The sequence below is a fragment of the Anolis carolinensis genome, chromosome 1 (assembly GCF_035594765.1).
Source record: "Anolis carolinensis isolate JA03-04 chromosome 1, rAnoCar3.1.pri, whole genome shotgun sequence".
Classification (NCBI taxonomy): Eukaryota; Metazoa; Chordata; class Lepidosauria; order Squamata; family Dactyloidae; genus Anolis; species Anolis carolinensis.
Window position 1 is genome coordinate 42950162 of NC_085841.1, and position 15800 is coordinate 42965961.

The following is a 15800-nucleotide window of genomic DNA, read 5'->3' on the forward strand; positions in this document are numbered from 1 at the left end:
TTGCTTACTGAAAGAAAGAGTAGTATGTGTTCAATGTACCACCAAAACTTAGCTGCTTTCGGGTCTCAAAGGGGACAGAGTACTTTCTGTCCCTGTCTCTAACTGAAGTTCCCCACGCTTTGTCCCAAAAGACTACACAGGAAGGGATAACTGCCCTTGAACCACTTTCCTTTTCTCCTCATATTTCTTTACTCTCTGCAGAACAGTTGCTCGAATCCTTAAACTAAGTATAACCTAGTTCAAGTAAAAGAGCTGCAGAACTTCTCCGCAGAGTCAGGAAGCACTGATGAAGATTAAAAGAGAAGGATACAGAATGGGAAAATTCTATAGGGATATACTCCATGGGGGTCTACTAACCAGGAAGACAAAGTGTCAAAAATAATGTTTCCCACTTGTAAAGCAGTTCCAGATTCATTTTATTCCTTTTTTTTATTTTAAGAGAAATCAGACATCTACATCAGCCTACAATAGTTAATGTGCTGCCAAAAAAACTACTGTGCTTCTGTGGAAGGAACAGAAAGCCGGGTCAGGATTACAGTACTTTTGCGAATTAGAGTCAGGAATTAGAGTCAGGAGGTAATAATTCCAAATGAACCCAAGCACTGGTTTTGATAGAGGGGATGTGATCAAACTCCAACAGGAACAGATGCTTCTTTTCTGCTGTTACTGTATTTTGATTTTTCCAGCTGTTGTTGGTAAGAACACCTCTCTCCATTGTGAGTTCACTTGGTCTCTATGGGAATGATGCCCATAACTGAACCCTATCAACTGGCCTTCAACTGCTTGTCATTTATGACTATCAAATTAAACTTAGGACTGAAATATAGTTCTACATCATTTATTCAAAATATATATTAACACATTTCAACTTTATTTTTGAGATGCTGACAGTATATTTTTAATCAGGATACAAACAATAAAACATCAGCAAGGATGTTGCACAACAGGAACACCCTTAAGAGAGTGATGGGCTCCTGGACACATCTCAATGGAGTGTCCTTGACGAATGCACTTGGGATGTTGAGGAGGAGGACAACACCTTACACCTACACAATCCACTTCAACAGGAATACTTTTCAGGGGACCTACACACTACCTTGCACAAAAAGGACCCTGTCAATCCTCAAAGGAAACAGGTCTTGGTAGTAGGCGACTGCCTCCTTAAGAAGAATGGAAGCCATCATCTCCAGACCAGATGGAATGACTCGAGAAATATGCTGCCTCCCGGGGGCAAAAATACACCATGTCACTCATAGGCTCACCAGGCTCATAAAGCCCCTTCACCCTCCCCCCCCCCTTCATGTTGATTCATATAGGAACCAATGACACTGCTAGGCATACTTTTCAAAAGATCACAAACAACTCAAAATGATCAATGAACAAGCCCTATGAGGAGCGGCTTAAAGAGCTGGGCATGTTTAGCCTGCAGAACAGAAGGCTGAGAGGAGACATGATAGCCATGAATAAATATGTGAGGGGAAGTCATAGGGAGGAGGGAGCAAGCTTGTTTTCTACTGCCCTGGAGACTAGGATGCGGAACAATAGCTTCAAACTGCAGGAAAGGAGATTCCACCTGAATATTAGGAAGAACTTCCTAACTGTAAGAGCTGTTCGGCACTGGAACTCTCTGCCCCAGGGTGTGGTGGAGGCTCCTTCTTTGGAGGCTTTTAAGCAGAGGCTGGATGGCCATCTGTCTGGGGTGCTTTGAATGTGATTTTCCAGCTTCTTGGAAGGGGGTTGGACTGGATGGCCCATGAGGCCTCTTACAACTCTATGATTCTATTATTCTAGGAGCTGGAAGGAAAAGGCAGTTTGTTGCTGTTAGATGCTTGCAGTTTTGTTGCTGTTTTACAGCTGCCTTTGGCAAATGGCTCTTTGAAGGTTCAGGTCCTGACTGAATGAAACAAGCAAGGGTCCAGCAGAAACACCTGTTGCCTCCAGAGGCTGGGGGATAAGAGGAACACGCCTCTGGGGGGGGGGTTGATGCCGAAGTGGCAACACCAAAGGGGGTTGCCCTTTTTGGGGGGGGGGGGGGGAGCCATTTTGGAGGTGGTGCGAAAGCCTGTCATGGTTTGTATCACACATACCTGACTGGATGAGACTGGGGGGGGGGGGGTTAATCACTCTCAACTGTGCCCACCGAGACTCTCTTTGCAGTAGCAGGTGAGGGCTGGAGCGGGGAGATGGAGTTGAAATGGTCTATCGAGATTCCATCCCCCTGACCAGGTTCCCCATCCCACAGTTAACAGTGTTTGAGAGTATTTACCTAAAGGTGGGTGACTGGTAAAGAATAGGAATTACGTTGGTGTACTGCCCACCCCGCTGCTCAACAGTCTCCCTTTCTGAGCTAGCCTGAGCTACCTGGGGTGGTCTACGGTTGGTGTTGAAGTCTCAACGGTAATAATGCTAGGAGACTTCAACATCCATGTTGAGACTGCCCTGTTGGGAATGGCTCAGGACTTCATGGCCTCCATGATAACCATGGGTGGTGTCTTGCCCTACCCATGCTGTGGGCTTTCTGTGCCAAATGGGATAAAAGTGATTGTAGTGTGCAGAAACTTGTCAGTCTTGTTCACTGGACTGATCACTACCAGGTCAAGTTTAGACTCGAGACACCAAACTTCTGCAGGGGTGGGTGACTGATTGGGCCGGGCTGTGGCGCAGCTGGCTAGTAACCAGCTGCTATAAATCACTACTGACCGAGAGGTCATGAGTTCGAAGCCCGGGTCGGGTTAAGCCTCCGACCATTAATAGCCCCGGCTTGCTGTTGACCTATGCAGCCCCGAAAGACAGTTGCACCTGTCATTTAGGGAAATTTAGGGACGCTTTATGTGGGAGGCTAATTTGCAACACCATAAAAAACTGCCAGCAAAACACGAGGAAAGGAATAAGGAAGTACAGCCACTACTGGACGGTGAAGCAACAGCTCCCCCTGTGGCCGGAATTGTGAAGCTGGAAAAATGTTAAAAATGCCTCTGAGTCTGTCTAATGTATGTTGTTTGTCTGTTGGCATTGAATGTTTGCCATATATGTGCTCATTGTAATCCGCCCTGAGTCCCCTTCGGGGTGAGAAGGGCGGAATATAAATACTGTAAATAAATAAATAATAAATAAGATGGCCTGCGCCAGGAGGCTTATGGATCCAGATGGATTCCTGACGGCTCTCAGGGATTTTCCTGTTGCCTTGGCAGGCGATTCTGCCAAAGTTCTGGCTGACCTCTGGAATGGGGAAATGGACAGGGCAGTGGACACAATGGCTCATGAATGTCCCATCTCACAGAGCAGAGCCAAACCAGCCCCTTGATTTTCCAAGGAGTTGGCAGTAATGAAGCTAGTGAGACAGAGACTAGGGCGATGTTGGCGGAGAACTCAAAAGCTAATCTGACCGAGCACAGGCTAGAGCGTATTTGAGAACCAACTCTATGGCAATGGAAACAGCAAGAAATTGTTCCTTGCTGCCACCATTGCATCTGCAAAGACCCATCCAGATTAGCTGTTCTGAGTGGTCAGAGGGCTATTACATACTGGTCCCCAAGGAGCAATCCCTGACCATTCAGCAGCCTGCTGTAAAGAATTTGTAAGGAACTTTGTAGATGAAGTCACTCAGGTCCATTCTGACTTGGATGTTGTTATAGACACAGTTCCAATGGATGTAACTTTGGCTCCTGCTTGTCCAGTGTTGATGGATACACTTTTCAATTGGTGCAGCCTGAAGATGTGGACAGGATCCTTGGAGAGGTGAGAGCTACATGTATTCTAGATCCTTGCCCTTTCTAGCTGATCAAACAGGCCAAAGGGGGACCGGCAGTATGGGTGAAGATGGTGATCAATGCCTCCTTGGAACAAGGCAAAGTTCCACTTGCCTAAAAGAGACAGTTGTGAGACCTATATTAAAAAAGCTATCCCTGAACCCCTCTATAATCGACAACTATCGGCCACTGTCCAACGTTCCATTTCTGAGCAAGCTTCTGGAGCGAGTGGTGGCCTCCATCCCCAGAAATTTCTGGATGAAACAAATTATCTAGATCCATTCTAATCTGGTTTCAGGCCTGGATATAGAACAGAGGTAGCTTTGGTCACCTTGGTGAAGAGAGCTAGACATGGGGAATGTGTCCTTGTTGGTTCTCCTGGATCTCTCAGTGGCTTTCCATACCATTGACAATGGTATCCTTCTCGGCTGGGATGGGACTGGGAGGCACTGTCTTACAGTGGCTCCGGACCTTCCTGGAGGACCATACCCAGAAGGTGATGGTGGGGGGACTTCTGTTTGAACTCCTGGCCATTGACCTGTGGGGTTCCTTAGGGTTCCAATTTGTCCCCCATGATGCTTAACATATACATGAAACCACTGAGAGAGGTCACCCAGGGGTTTGAACTACGGAACCACCATGACACTCAACTCTACTTCTTTTCACCTAAACCCAAGCAAGCTGTCCTGACCCTAAACCAGTGCCTATCATCGGTAATGGACTGGATGAGGGGAAACAAATTGAAACTTAATCCAGACAAGACAGATGTGCTCCTGGTCAGTCAGAAGGCAGACCAGGGATCCAGCCTGTGCTGGATGGGGTCACACTTCCCCTGAAGACACAGGTCCACAGTTTGGAGTCCTCCTGGACTCAGCACTGAACCTGGAGGCCCAGGTATCTGAGGTGGCCAGCAGAGTCTTTGCTCAATTAAAACTTGTGTGCCAACTGTGCCCATTCCTTGAGTAGCCAGATCTGGCCACGGTGGTACATGCCTTCATTTCATCCCATCTGGATTACTGCAACGAGCTTTACGTGGGCTGCCTCTGAAGAATGCTCAGAAACTTCAGCTGGTCCAAAGAGCTGCAACTAGGCTGCTAACTGGGTCTGGCTACAGGGAGCAGACAACACCTCCACACCCCCACACCCCCGGTTGCAGCAGCTCCACTGGCTGCCAATCTGTTCCGGGTAAATTGAAAGTGCTGGTTATGATCTTTAAAGCCCTAAACGGTTCAAGCCCAGGCTATTTCACTGTCCGCATCCCCTTGTATGAACCTGCCCGGGCCCTCAGATCTTCAGGAGAGGCCCTTCTCTCAGTCCCACCTCCATCTCAAGTGTGGTTGGTGGAAACAAGAGAGCAGGCCTTTCCTGTGATTTTTAATACTGTTTATATTTAACCCTGTTTTAGTGTTCTTATGTTTGTGTATTTTAAATGGTTATGCTGATGCTTTTATGTTAAGCCACGTTGTGTCCCCTTTGGGAGAGATGAAGCCGGGTATAAATAAATATTATAATAATAATAATATCATCTATGAATCACCACAACTAAAACAGAACTAACATTATAAACTTATATGAATACAAAGAACTTCATTTGATAGGAGACTAATAGAGGACTCAACACCAGGCAAGGCTCTCAGCTGCATTCTACAACTGTGGCAAAGAAACATAGAAAAATGTCTATTCCCAGTGAGCACTGGAATACGAGGTACCTGGAAAAGGGCCCCGGAGGATCATGTAAAACTTAAAGGACTTACATTTCAGTGTTTCTCCAGCATATGGAATATGCAACTTAAAGCGATCACAGCTGGGCCCAAGAGTCAAGGATGTACAGCTAGAATAAAAAGAAATTATTCATAGAGATTCATACACAATATTAGATTCTAATAATGAACTACGCATTTCTCAGATGGACTGACACTAGGAAATTCTGCTGCAAAGGTATCATAGAAAGGATAAAGTTCCTATTTTTGTTTTCTAGGCTGGCACACATTGGACCAACAAAGTAAAAGTAATGCATACTATAAACGAAAAGATAAGAGCTTCTCTTCAATTGTTTACTGTGAACACTTACATAGAATACTAGCTGTGGCCGGCCACGCGTTGCTGTGGCATTGTCTGGTGGTGTTGGTGATAAATTGTTGAGGTAGTGGTGGTATTGAATGTCTGTTGTATGGTTATCTTTATGTTTAGTATGCATTCGGTTGTTTGTGTACTGTGAAAGTGGTGAGTGTAGAGGGGGTCTATGCCCCTGTGTAGTATTGTATAGTATTTATACGTTGTCCATGTGTTATGAATGCTTGGATTGTGTCCTGCTGCATAGTAGAAAGGGTTGGGCTGGATGGCCCTTAGGGGTCTCTCCAAACTCTTGGATGATCCTTAGGGGTATCTGCTAACCATAGGATTGTATGATATTATTATTATTATTATTATTATTATTATTATTATTATTATTATTATTATTGAGAGGCTGGGTGGCCATCTGTTGGGCGTGCTTGGATTGTGTCCTCCATGGCAGAATTGGGTTGGACTGGATTACCACAGTAATTATTTCATATTATAGTAGAATCTCACTTATCCAACATTTGCTTATCCAGTGTTCTGGATTATCCAACGCAGTCTGCCTTTTAGTAGTCAATGTTTTTGTAGTCAATGTTTTAAATTCATTGTGATATTTTGGTGCTAAATTTGTAAATACAGTAATTACTACATAACATTACTGCGCATGGAACTACTTTTTCTGTCCAATTTGTTGTATAACATGATGTTTGGTGCTTAATTTGTATAATCATTACCTAATTTGATGTTTAAGAGGTTTTTTCTGAAACCCTTCTTATTATCCAACATATTCACTTATCCAACGTTCTGCTGGCCTATTTATGTTGTATAAGTGAGACTCTACTGTATATTTATAATCTTATATTATCTGCTTAGCACTGGATTGTATGAGCCCCCTTCTTCACAGCTGTATAAAATGCACACTGAAGTGGATTATATGGCAGTGTGGAGTCAAGATAATATAAGATTATAAATGGGTTATATAGCTGTGTGGAAGGGCCTTGAGTCTACACTGCCATATAATCCAGTGCAAATTAGATAATCTGTGGAAGAGGCCTAAGTGAGGCCTAACTGTGCCTGTCCCTTGGGCTGAGTAGGTTGCTAGGAGACCAAGTGGGTGGAACTTAGACTTCTAACTGGCAGTAATTGGATAAAAACAATTATTCCTCTCCTGCTAATTAGGACTTTATTTTTCTTTTCTTTTTGTTGTATCAACCTAGAGCCATGGATGATGGGTTGTGTTGTCAAATTTCGAGGTTAGGGGGCCTGTAGTTTTGTTGTTTTGTCCGCTGCCCTGATGCCATCACTCTTTTATATATATATAATAATAATATATAGATATACAGATAGTTAGATAGATGTTAAGTACTGTGGGTTAGATCCATATTTAGTTGGCTTTTTCTTCAGTATTATGCTCCCACATTTCCTTACTACGCAAACCATGATTCACACCTGCAAATTTCTGGCATCCACCTCCAGAAAGCACAATCACAAGAATTGAGCCTGTGGCTTTAGAAAAAGACATACAGCATGGGATTTAATAGAATGGGAGGTAAAGATGTAGAGTTAATTTCTCTACTAGTAAACACCAGTAGCACTCTCTACTAAATCCAAACTAGCTTCTAAGGTCTCTGCTAAAAAGAAAGCCGCTACATTTGATATAAACAGAAAAAAGAGGCCCTCACAAAGTGGAAGTTTAACTTTCAACAGCTGTTAAATTTTTTAAATGGAGCCTCCCACTAACCTCATAGGTACATTTGGTGGGAACACGGAAGAATGCCTTTTTGTTGACTGTTCCCAAGCTCTCAACTTTCCTTTCAAAACAATTTGCACTGGCACCCTCCTTGCTGCCTTTTCACTGGAAATTAAAACTTTTAAAATAGAAGCAGGCCTATGAAGACTGACTGCTTAAGGCAGTGGTTCTCAACCTGTGTCGCCAGGTGTTTTGGCCCAAAACTCCCAGAAATCCCAACCAGTTTACCAGCTGTTAGGATTTCTGGGTGTTGAAGGCCAAAAACATCTGGTGACCCCAGGTTGAGAGCCACTGGTCTACAGCTTTGCAATATCATTTGCTATAATATGGACCTACGAGAACAATTGCCTTCCAATATAACATTTTTTCATGGGTAAAAAGATATAACAGACTAAATTTTGAAAACTTCAAAGTTTTCATGACAGCTCACATAAAAAGGTAGCAATTAAAAGATTCAGAAACATTCCCTCATCATTAGCCATTATGCTAATGACAGAAATACTGTCAGACAGGAAATCAGCTAAATAATTATTGAACAACTTTGGGATGGGGCTGTACTCAACTGAAAGATCAGATCCGCAGCTAAGGATGGTTCTTAGGGATACTATTCAGCAGAATCGGATTCATTTCCAAACACAGTCTGAAGTGTGAGTTCTGCTGCTAAATATTTATGCAAGTTGGATTTTTGAAGAACTGTCTCTACATTTTGCAGCTGGGGTCTTAATCAATGCCCCACTATCATATTAAGTACTTTGGACATGAAACTTAACACTGATCACCTTACTGCCATTAAAATGCTCCAGATATACGCTTGCTCTGTGCAATAATGTTTTACTATCATGTTTACATTTATTGTTTTCTCTAATGTGGATATTTTATTATAATGTGTATGTTATTGCCACTTTATACTTTTGATATTAGTGATGAAATTGTGGCATTGAATGTTTGCCATTTATATGTATGTTAACCGCCCTGAGTCCCTCTGGGGAGAGAGGGCGATCTAAAAATAAAGTTTTTATTATTATTATTATTATAACATTTCATTTTTACAATTTTTACAAATTAGCCAGTTTTTAAGTATTTACTGTAATGTTTAGTTTATATCAGATTATATGTACTGTTGGTTGTCCTAAAATAGACTAAAAGCAAAAATAGAATATTTAAACAAAATAAAATACAGGATAATTTCCCAGCAAAAGAAAGGTCTGTCCCATCTTATAATTCCATGAGCAAATGCCAGTTAAGAATGTAGTTATTATGTTATGCGAGCTGTGCTCCAGTATTCCTTACAGCTCAGAAATGTCAGCTGTCAAACTGTAACCCTTAATGAAAACTCTATTCAATGCATAATGCTTACCAGCATGGTAGTTCTAGCATTTATTATTACAGCTTCTCTGTTCTTTGGACTGGTGCTATAAAAACCCCACTATATTATACAGAGAGCATAAGCACCAACAAGAAGTCTGATAAACTTCAAATTACTATCTCAGGCTTACTATCTGCATTCTGGCCAAGAAGAACACTGAGGAATATAGGAAGCTGTCTTAGACATAGGCCATTGATTCACCACTCAATATCACAAAGATAGCAACATCTCTTTTTGGACTCAATCAGGCATTTGGGCCTGTTAGCTTTTATCTTTTTGTGAGGTAGCAACAGTTTATACATATGTCAGCTTTTATAATGTTACTTCAGTTTTATTTTGACTTACACTAAAGATATTCTTACAATGGAAATGTAACTGTGGTTCTACACCAGAGGCTTCAACAAAGATATTCATAGCAGAAACCATCTACCAAGATTTGAAACTGCAGATGCAGGCAAGATTGTGAATTTACATGACAATCTTTCCCAGTTTCCATCTCCAACTCCATGCTGAGTAAAACCAGAAACTATCTGCCTATCTTTCTTGCTTTGAGCAGGAAGGACAAAAGAAATGAAACTTTGGAAGCTTCAAATAGCAGGAATTTCATCTCTTACCTGATCTTCCCTACACAAAAGACGGAGTGAAGAAAATTGTGGATGCCTCTGTAAAAAGTACTCTGCCCCTCTATGGGAGCTGGCATCAAATATGCCCTCCTGCCGACTCTGGTAATCCTTTCTTTGCAAAGTGTTGAAGGGGATTTGGATCCCAGTATTTAAGTTTGCATGCTCCCTCCTCAACCATGCTTTTACTTGCAAGTGATTATCCATTTAATTTTTATTGCATCATAAAAATATGTTAGCATAACCATCAGTTCCAAAACGTCTTTCTCAATGTGAAATCTATATCTATATCTATATATATCTATATATATAATAAAAGTGAAATCGGAGTATGTATCAGCGTTTTGATTGGCCTGGCGGAATATGTGCTCGCGTTTTGATTGGCCTGGCGGAATATTGGTCAGCTTTCTGATTGGCCGGCCGGAATATGGGCCAGCTCTGATTGGCCGCCACTTTCACAGGCCACTGGGATCGCTGAGGGAAAAACTACTACCAACTGGCTTCGTTCGGCCTACTTATCTCCTCAGAACGATGCTAGCTTTGGGAGAGTTAACAGCATTTGGCCTACACTTTGGTAATAAAAAACACCACTGGGACCACCAGGAAGGCCGGACCTGGACCAAACTTGACACACATGACCCCTACGATCCATGAACCCACTGACAACAGATGGCTCCCTTTGGCCCCTCTGCTGACATGTTTAAGGCCTTCCAGGCTGGCCCCATGCCGCTAGGCCCAAAAGGGGACACCATCTAGCCTCAGCTTTCAACTTCTTTGTAAGGCCCTACTTTCTTCAAAAGACAGCAGAGAACATTATTATCTTTTTCATGATATGCTTATGAACACTTCTAGCCCCCAAAGCCCCAATCCAAGCTGCCTTTGATCATTTTGCTAACATGTTTCAGGCCTTGCAGCCTGGCTCCATTGTGCTAGGCCGCAAAAGAGGCGGCCATTTTCCCTGTTCCAAACAGAGCAGCTTTTGCCTGTGTCTTTTGGATACAGCACTCTCCTTCAACAAGGTCAGGAGGCAGTACGTAAATAGGTTGCTCTTGGGCTGATGGAAGTAGCACCACATCAAGTAGGAAATAAGGTACCACTTATAAAGTGGGGAGGCAAATTTAACTAATTTATGACGTTGGAATGAGGAAGTGCCGTCACAGTGGATGATGAAGCAGCTGTTCCCCCCTGTGGCCAGAATCGAACATCCCCTCAGGAGAAGGTTAAATTGTCTCTGCGTCTGTCTCTGTCTCGGTTCTGTGTGTATATGGGCATTGAATGTTTGCTCTATATGTATATAATGTGATCTGTTTATATATATATAAATGGTTCTGTTTATATGGTTATGCATTTTCTAATAGCTTTATTCTTAAATCCAAAATCCAACAATGCCTATTTCTAAAATATATCCTTACCAAATGAACCCAGGCAACATCAGGCACTTAGGCAACATTTTTATTTATTTATTTATTTACAGTATTTATATTCCGCCCTTCTCACCCCGAAGGGGACTCAGGGCGGATCACATTATATACATATACACATAGAACCGAGAGATCATCCACTGTGATGGCACTTCCTCATTCCAACATCATAAATGAGTGAAATTTGCCTCCCCATTTTATAACTGGTACCTTATTTCCTACTTGATAGATGCAACTATCTTTCGGGTTGCTAGGTCCTTTGGCTCTGGGAGTTGTAGTTCACCCTTATATAGACAGCACTGAACCCAGCCAACTTCGGATCTGGACCAAACTTGGCACACTGCCTCATCATGTCCAACTGAGCATACAGGCAGGGTTTCGGGGTGATTCTCCTTTGGCTCTGGGAGTTATAGTTCACCCTTATATAGTTAGCACTGAACCCAGCCGACTTCGGATCTGGACCAAACTTGGCACACTGCCTCATCATGTCCAACTGAGCATACAGGCAGGGTTTCGAGGTGATTCTCCTTTGGCTCTGGTAGTTGTAGTTCACCCTTATACAGACAGCACTGAACCCAGCTGATGACGGATCTGGACCAAACTTAAGTGATATTTCCTCACATCCCCAAACAACTCAATGCCGTCTACTAATAACCCGGGCACCGCCGGGACCCCAAGCTAGTTGCTTATAAAATTCATAACCAGTTTGATTATCAGTTCCCATAGTCTGAATTCCCCACATAATTTCTGGAAAACAGTAAGAAAGTAAAACTATTTTAACAAGACATTCAAGACCATAAACCTAGTTTTAAACTCTCACAAGCTTCAGTATATTTCAGTGTAAAAGATACTTAAAGCATACATAAATGATAGACATCATATACAATCGAGTACACAGATAAAAGTACACAGGTGAAATATGAGTACCAATAAGCATGCCAAGAAATTGATGGAAGTTTTTTTTCACTCTGGAAGTACAGTACATTAAATAGCCGCCAATCGGCCTAAATCAGGCTACATACAGAAACAAAGCTCTGTACCGGGTGCTAAACATCATTTTGATATCAATGTTAACAGTTAAAAAGTAAATTTAACACTGAGGGAGTAGCTAACTAGCATTAAAAAAACCCACTTTAGATAATATTCTTCACAGAGTTCTGTACTACTGATCTTATTTTCATTTCAGTCAAGAAATGAATTTTAATCCAAATTAGATAACATCTATCAAAAGTGAAGAAAACAAAACTTGACATGGGACATTAAATGCTCAGCACATTAAGTTCACTTCCAAAATACATTTGCAGGAGGTTCTGATGTAAACGTATTGACAGCAAAATTGTTGCATGCACATTATTCCAATACATTGAGAAAACCTACCCAGATTTCAGATCTGTAATCCTTAAAGAGTTAGTTGCATCCAATCCTACTTTTCCATTTTTGACCACACTGGAAATCAAAGGAGAAAGTGACGGAGAAATTCTATTCAAGGCGATTTCAGGGGACATATTAATTTGTATGTTGGATTCTGTCCTGCAAGAAAAAATAATTGAGAATTCATCAAAGAATACCTATCTCATTTCCGTGCAATCCTATATTCTACAACATGATAATTTGGAGGCCCAACAGACACATACATGATAGAACAAAAGGAAGTAAGCTGGGGAACACCAAAGAAATTGGTAGAAAGATTGAAAAGAGCAAAGGAAACACAGGGGTAGCCAAGTAAGAAGGCAATATCTGACCAAGCACTGACTGATCTACTTACTACAGTAGAGTCTCACTTATCCAACATAAACGGGCCGTCAGAACGTTGGATAAGCGAATATGTTGGATAATTAGGAGGGATTAAGGAAAAGCCTAATACACATCAAATTAGGCTATGATTTTACAAATTAAGCACCAAAACATCATGTTATACAACAAATTTGACAGAAAAAGTAGTTCAATACACAGTAATGCTATGTAGTAATTACTGTATTTATGAATTTAGCACCAAAATATCATGATGTATTGAAAACATTGACTACAAAAATGTGTTGGATAATCCAGAACGTTGGATAAGCGAGTGTTGGATAAGTGAGACTCTACTGTATATCCCACAGTTATAGGCATGAGTTATATGCCTTCCTATCATTTTGCAAACATTTCACCTGCACATCAAAATATTGTATGTAGCTTTTACATTTTCTCCACTATCCAGTTCAACTGCATATTGAAACTTGTCACCCACCAAGATGAACACAGCCCACCACTGACTTGATATCAGATATCAAAAATACTACAAGCCAGAAATGTATGTCATTTGCGGTATTTTGACACTACGTTTTTCATTAATCTCAAAACGTCAGTTCCACAATTACTGGCTGATTCAGTACAGTCTTCCTGTATATCTTTGCTACTAAGATTCACCACAGAGGAAAAATAACTGAGAGGCAACTTCACTGTAACAGTTATAATAGTGCATAAAAGAAGAGATATAAAAAATTCATCGTCTAACCTACCTAAAATCATACAATCACCATTCATTCACACAAAACACTACTTTGAAGAGCTCACTATTCCTTCTAAGAAAACAGAAACACCACATTCTGTATTACTATCAGCTGTCAACCAAGTTACAAGCATCCGAATTTTGTGGTTTGCAAGACATAATTATAATACTTACAATATGTGATTCCCAAATTTTAGTCTTTCAGCTGTTTTAGACTTTCAGCTCCCAGAAGCCCCAGCAGCTTGGACAAATGTCAGGAATTCTAGGAGTCACGAGTTCCAAACAACTGTAAGACCAAAGTTTAGGAAGCACTGCTTTAAAGCTACCAAATAGAATATTCACAATGCTAACTGTTCTGAAGGAAGTACATGCCACTATTTACAGGGATTTCTAGACATTGCTAGTTAAACCTGGGAATCAGCTTCAGTCATCTTGGTGATATGAATTCAATTCAGACATACGAGAAACCATATTTTATCATTATAGGAACTAAGATAATAGTAGAACTTTTCATTTCTATTTTCAATTAGTGGGAGCACTGGGCCTTACAATTTATCAAAATAAGACAGTTTCATGTAAATAGGTTGCTAAACCTGACATTTTCCCCGTATCATACTAAGGACTCAGTACAATTTAGCCAATTTGTAACATTAGATTGAACTGCAATTAACTGAATAAAGAAACAAAGATCCCCCTACCATACTCACAGCAGAGGAGAAGACAAATACGCATGCACATTCCTTCTCCTTTTGGCAAGTTTATTATTACAGTGGATCCTGGGTACCCACTAGAATTTGATTCCAGGTTCCACCCACCTATCCCTTGGATACCAAAATCCATGAATGCCTAACTTCTAATATATACAACAGCATAGTAAAATAATGCCCCTCATATTAAACAGCAAAATCAATGTTTGCTTTTGGGATTTAAAAAATAATAATAATTCCATGGCATGATTGGTGGGACCCATTGATACAGAATCCATGGATATGGAGGGTCAACTGTACAGCCTAACATAGTAATTTAGTTGTAGACAAAAGCAAGCAAGTATGCAGATGCAAGTTGTATGAAAACCATACACATTAACCAAAAGTATAATAACAAAATAAACTGAGAAATCATTGGAGTGAAGTGAGTCACTAAATAGCCAGTCAATCATTTCTGAACTTAGTATCATTCAAAAATATTCCGAGAAATACTTTCAAGAGATCCTGCCCTCCCCCAATCATCAATGTTGCATAGCCAGCCAAAAGCCAATCAATGACAAAATACAGAATTTAAGGACAGGGATTTAAAGTAAAAATCTGTAGAATCCACAGAGCAGGTATAACACTAGTATGGCTGAAATTACAATATTGCTGGAAATGGTTAGGAATAGTAATCGTTGAATGGAGAATGCACATCAGTAAAAAGGAAGCTGGCAGCTGGAGAACATCATGTTGAGGAAGGGTACCCTACCATTTTGACAGAGTGCACTAAAGGCCATAACTGGCACATATGCCAACTTTTATTACATTTGGCCAGTGAATGGATACATGGCCACCTGCATTAACAGTTCTTCACTTGTCCTTCATATGAAGTTGTCCTAGACCAAGTCAGTTCCTTGACTTGTTAGCCAACAAAACAACACTGATCTAACCAATACAATAAATTTTAAAATCAGCTCTCAAAGATCCAATGTTAATATTCACTGAGTAGGGTTGGATAGAAGAGTTTTCATTTCTAGTTATCTGATAAATAAAACATTACATTTTCCCACAAACATATCATGCAATAAAAGCTTCCAGTCACACATTGGAATCTCTCTACCTACTTTCTTTTGATGCTCCACAAATCTGCTATGGAGATTGTCCCAACCACCCAGGATGTATGTTTGGGAACACTGGGTTGGGGGAGAATCACTGTTGCAAATTTATTGGCAGACCAATCAACTCTAGTAAATTTCATCCAGTTAGAACACCTTATATTAAACCTATATTAAACCTTTTACTGGAGATGGGTGGCTATACTTGAAACAAGATGGCAAAGTAGTTGAGATTGTCAAAGCAGGTGTCAAGAGTCAGACGTCAGTTAACAAACAAAACAGAGTTTATTCCGAAGATAAGCCAAAAATAACATAAACACAGAAAGTATCCTTGAAACGCTTCACTTATCAGTGTTTCAAGAGTAGTTTGGACAAAAATAACTCAAAAACAAGCCACGCTATTGTCCCCATGCTGGCATTCAATAAAAACTAAAAGATGCTTCAATTCAGCTTTGGAGAACAAATAGAGTTGACTGCAAGAAAATGTGCTAAATAAACGAAGGCTAGAAACCTTCCAGAGGCTGCAGAGAATAACTGAAAG

General features: G+C 40.9%; 1 protein-coding gene across 3 annotated transcripts in view; it reads right to left on the reverse strand.

Moving 5' to 3' along the window:
* babam2 (BRISC and BRCA1 A complex member 2) overlaps positions 1 to 15800 on the reverse strand; it is a 181907-nt gene that overhangs the window by 162879 nt on the left and 3228 nt on the right. For all 3 annotated transcript variants that reach the window (XM_062973353.1, XM_003217369.3, XM_008104698.3), the window contains exons 2-3: positions 12342 to 12494; positions 5504 to 5580 (exon numbers count right to left, since the gene is read on the reverse strand). In XM_062973353.1, coding sequence (XP_062829423.1) covers positions 5504 to 5580; positions 12342 to 12494 — 230 coding nt within the window. The remainder of the gene's footprint in view (positions 1 to 5503; positions 5581 to 12341; positions 12495 to 15800) is intronic.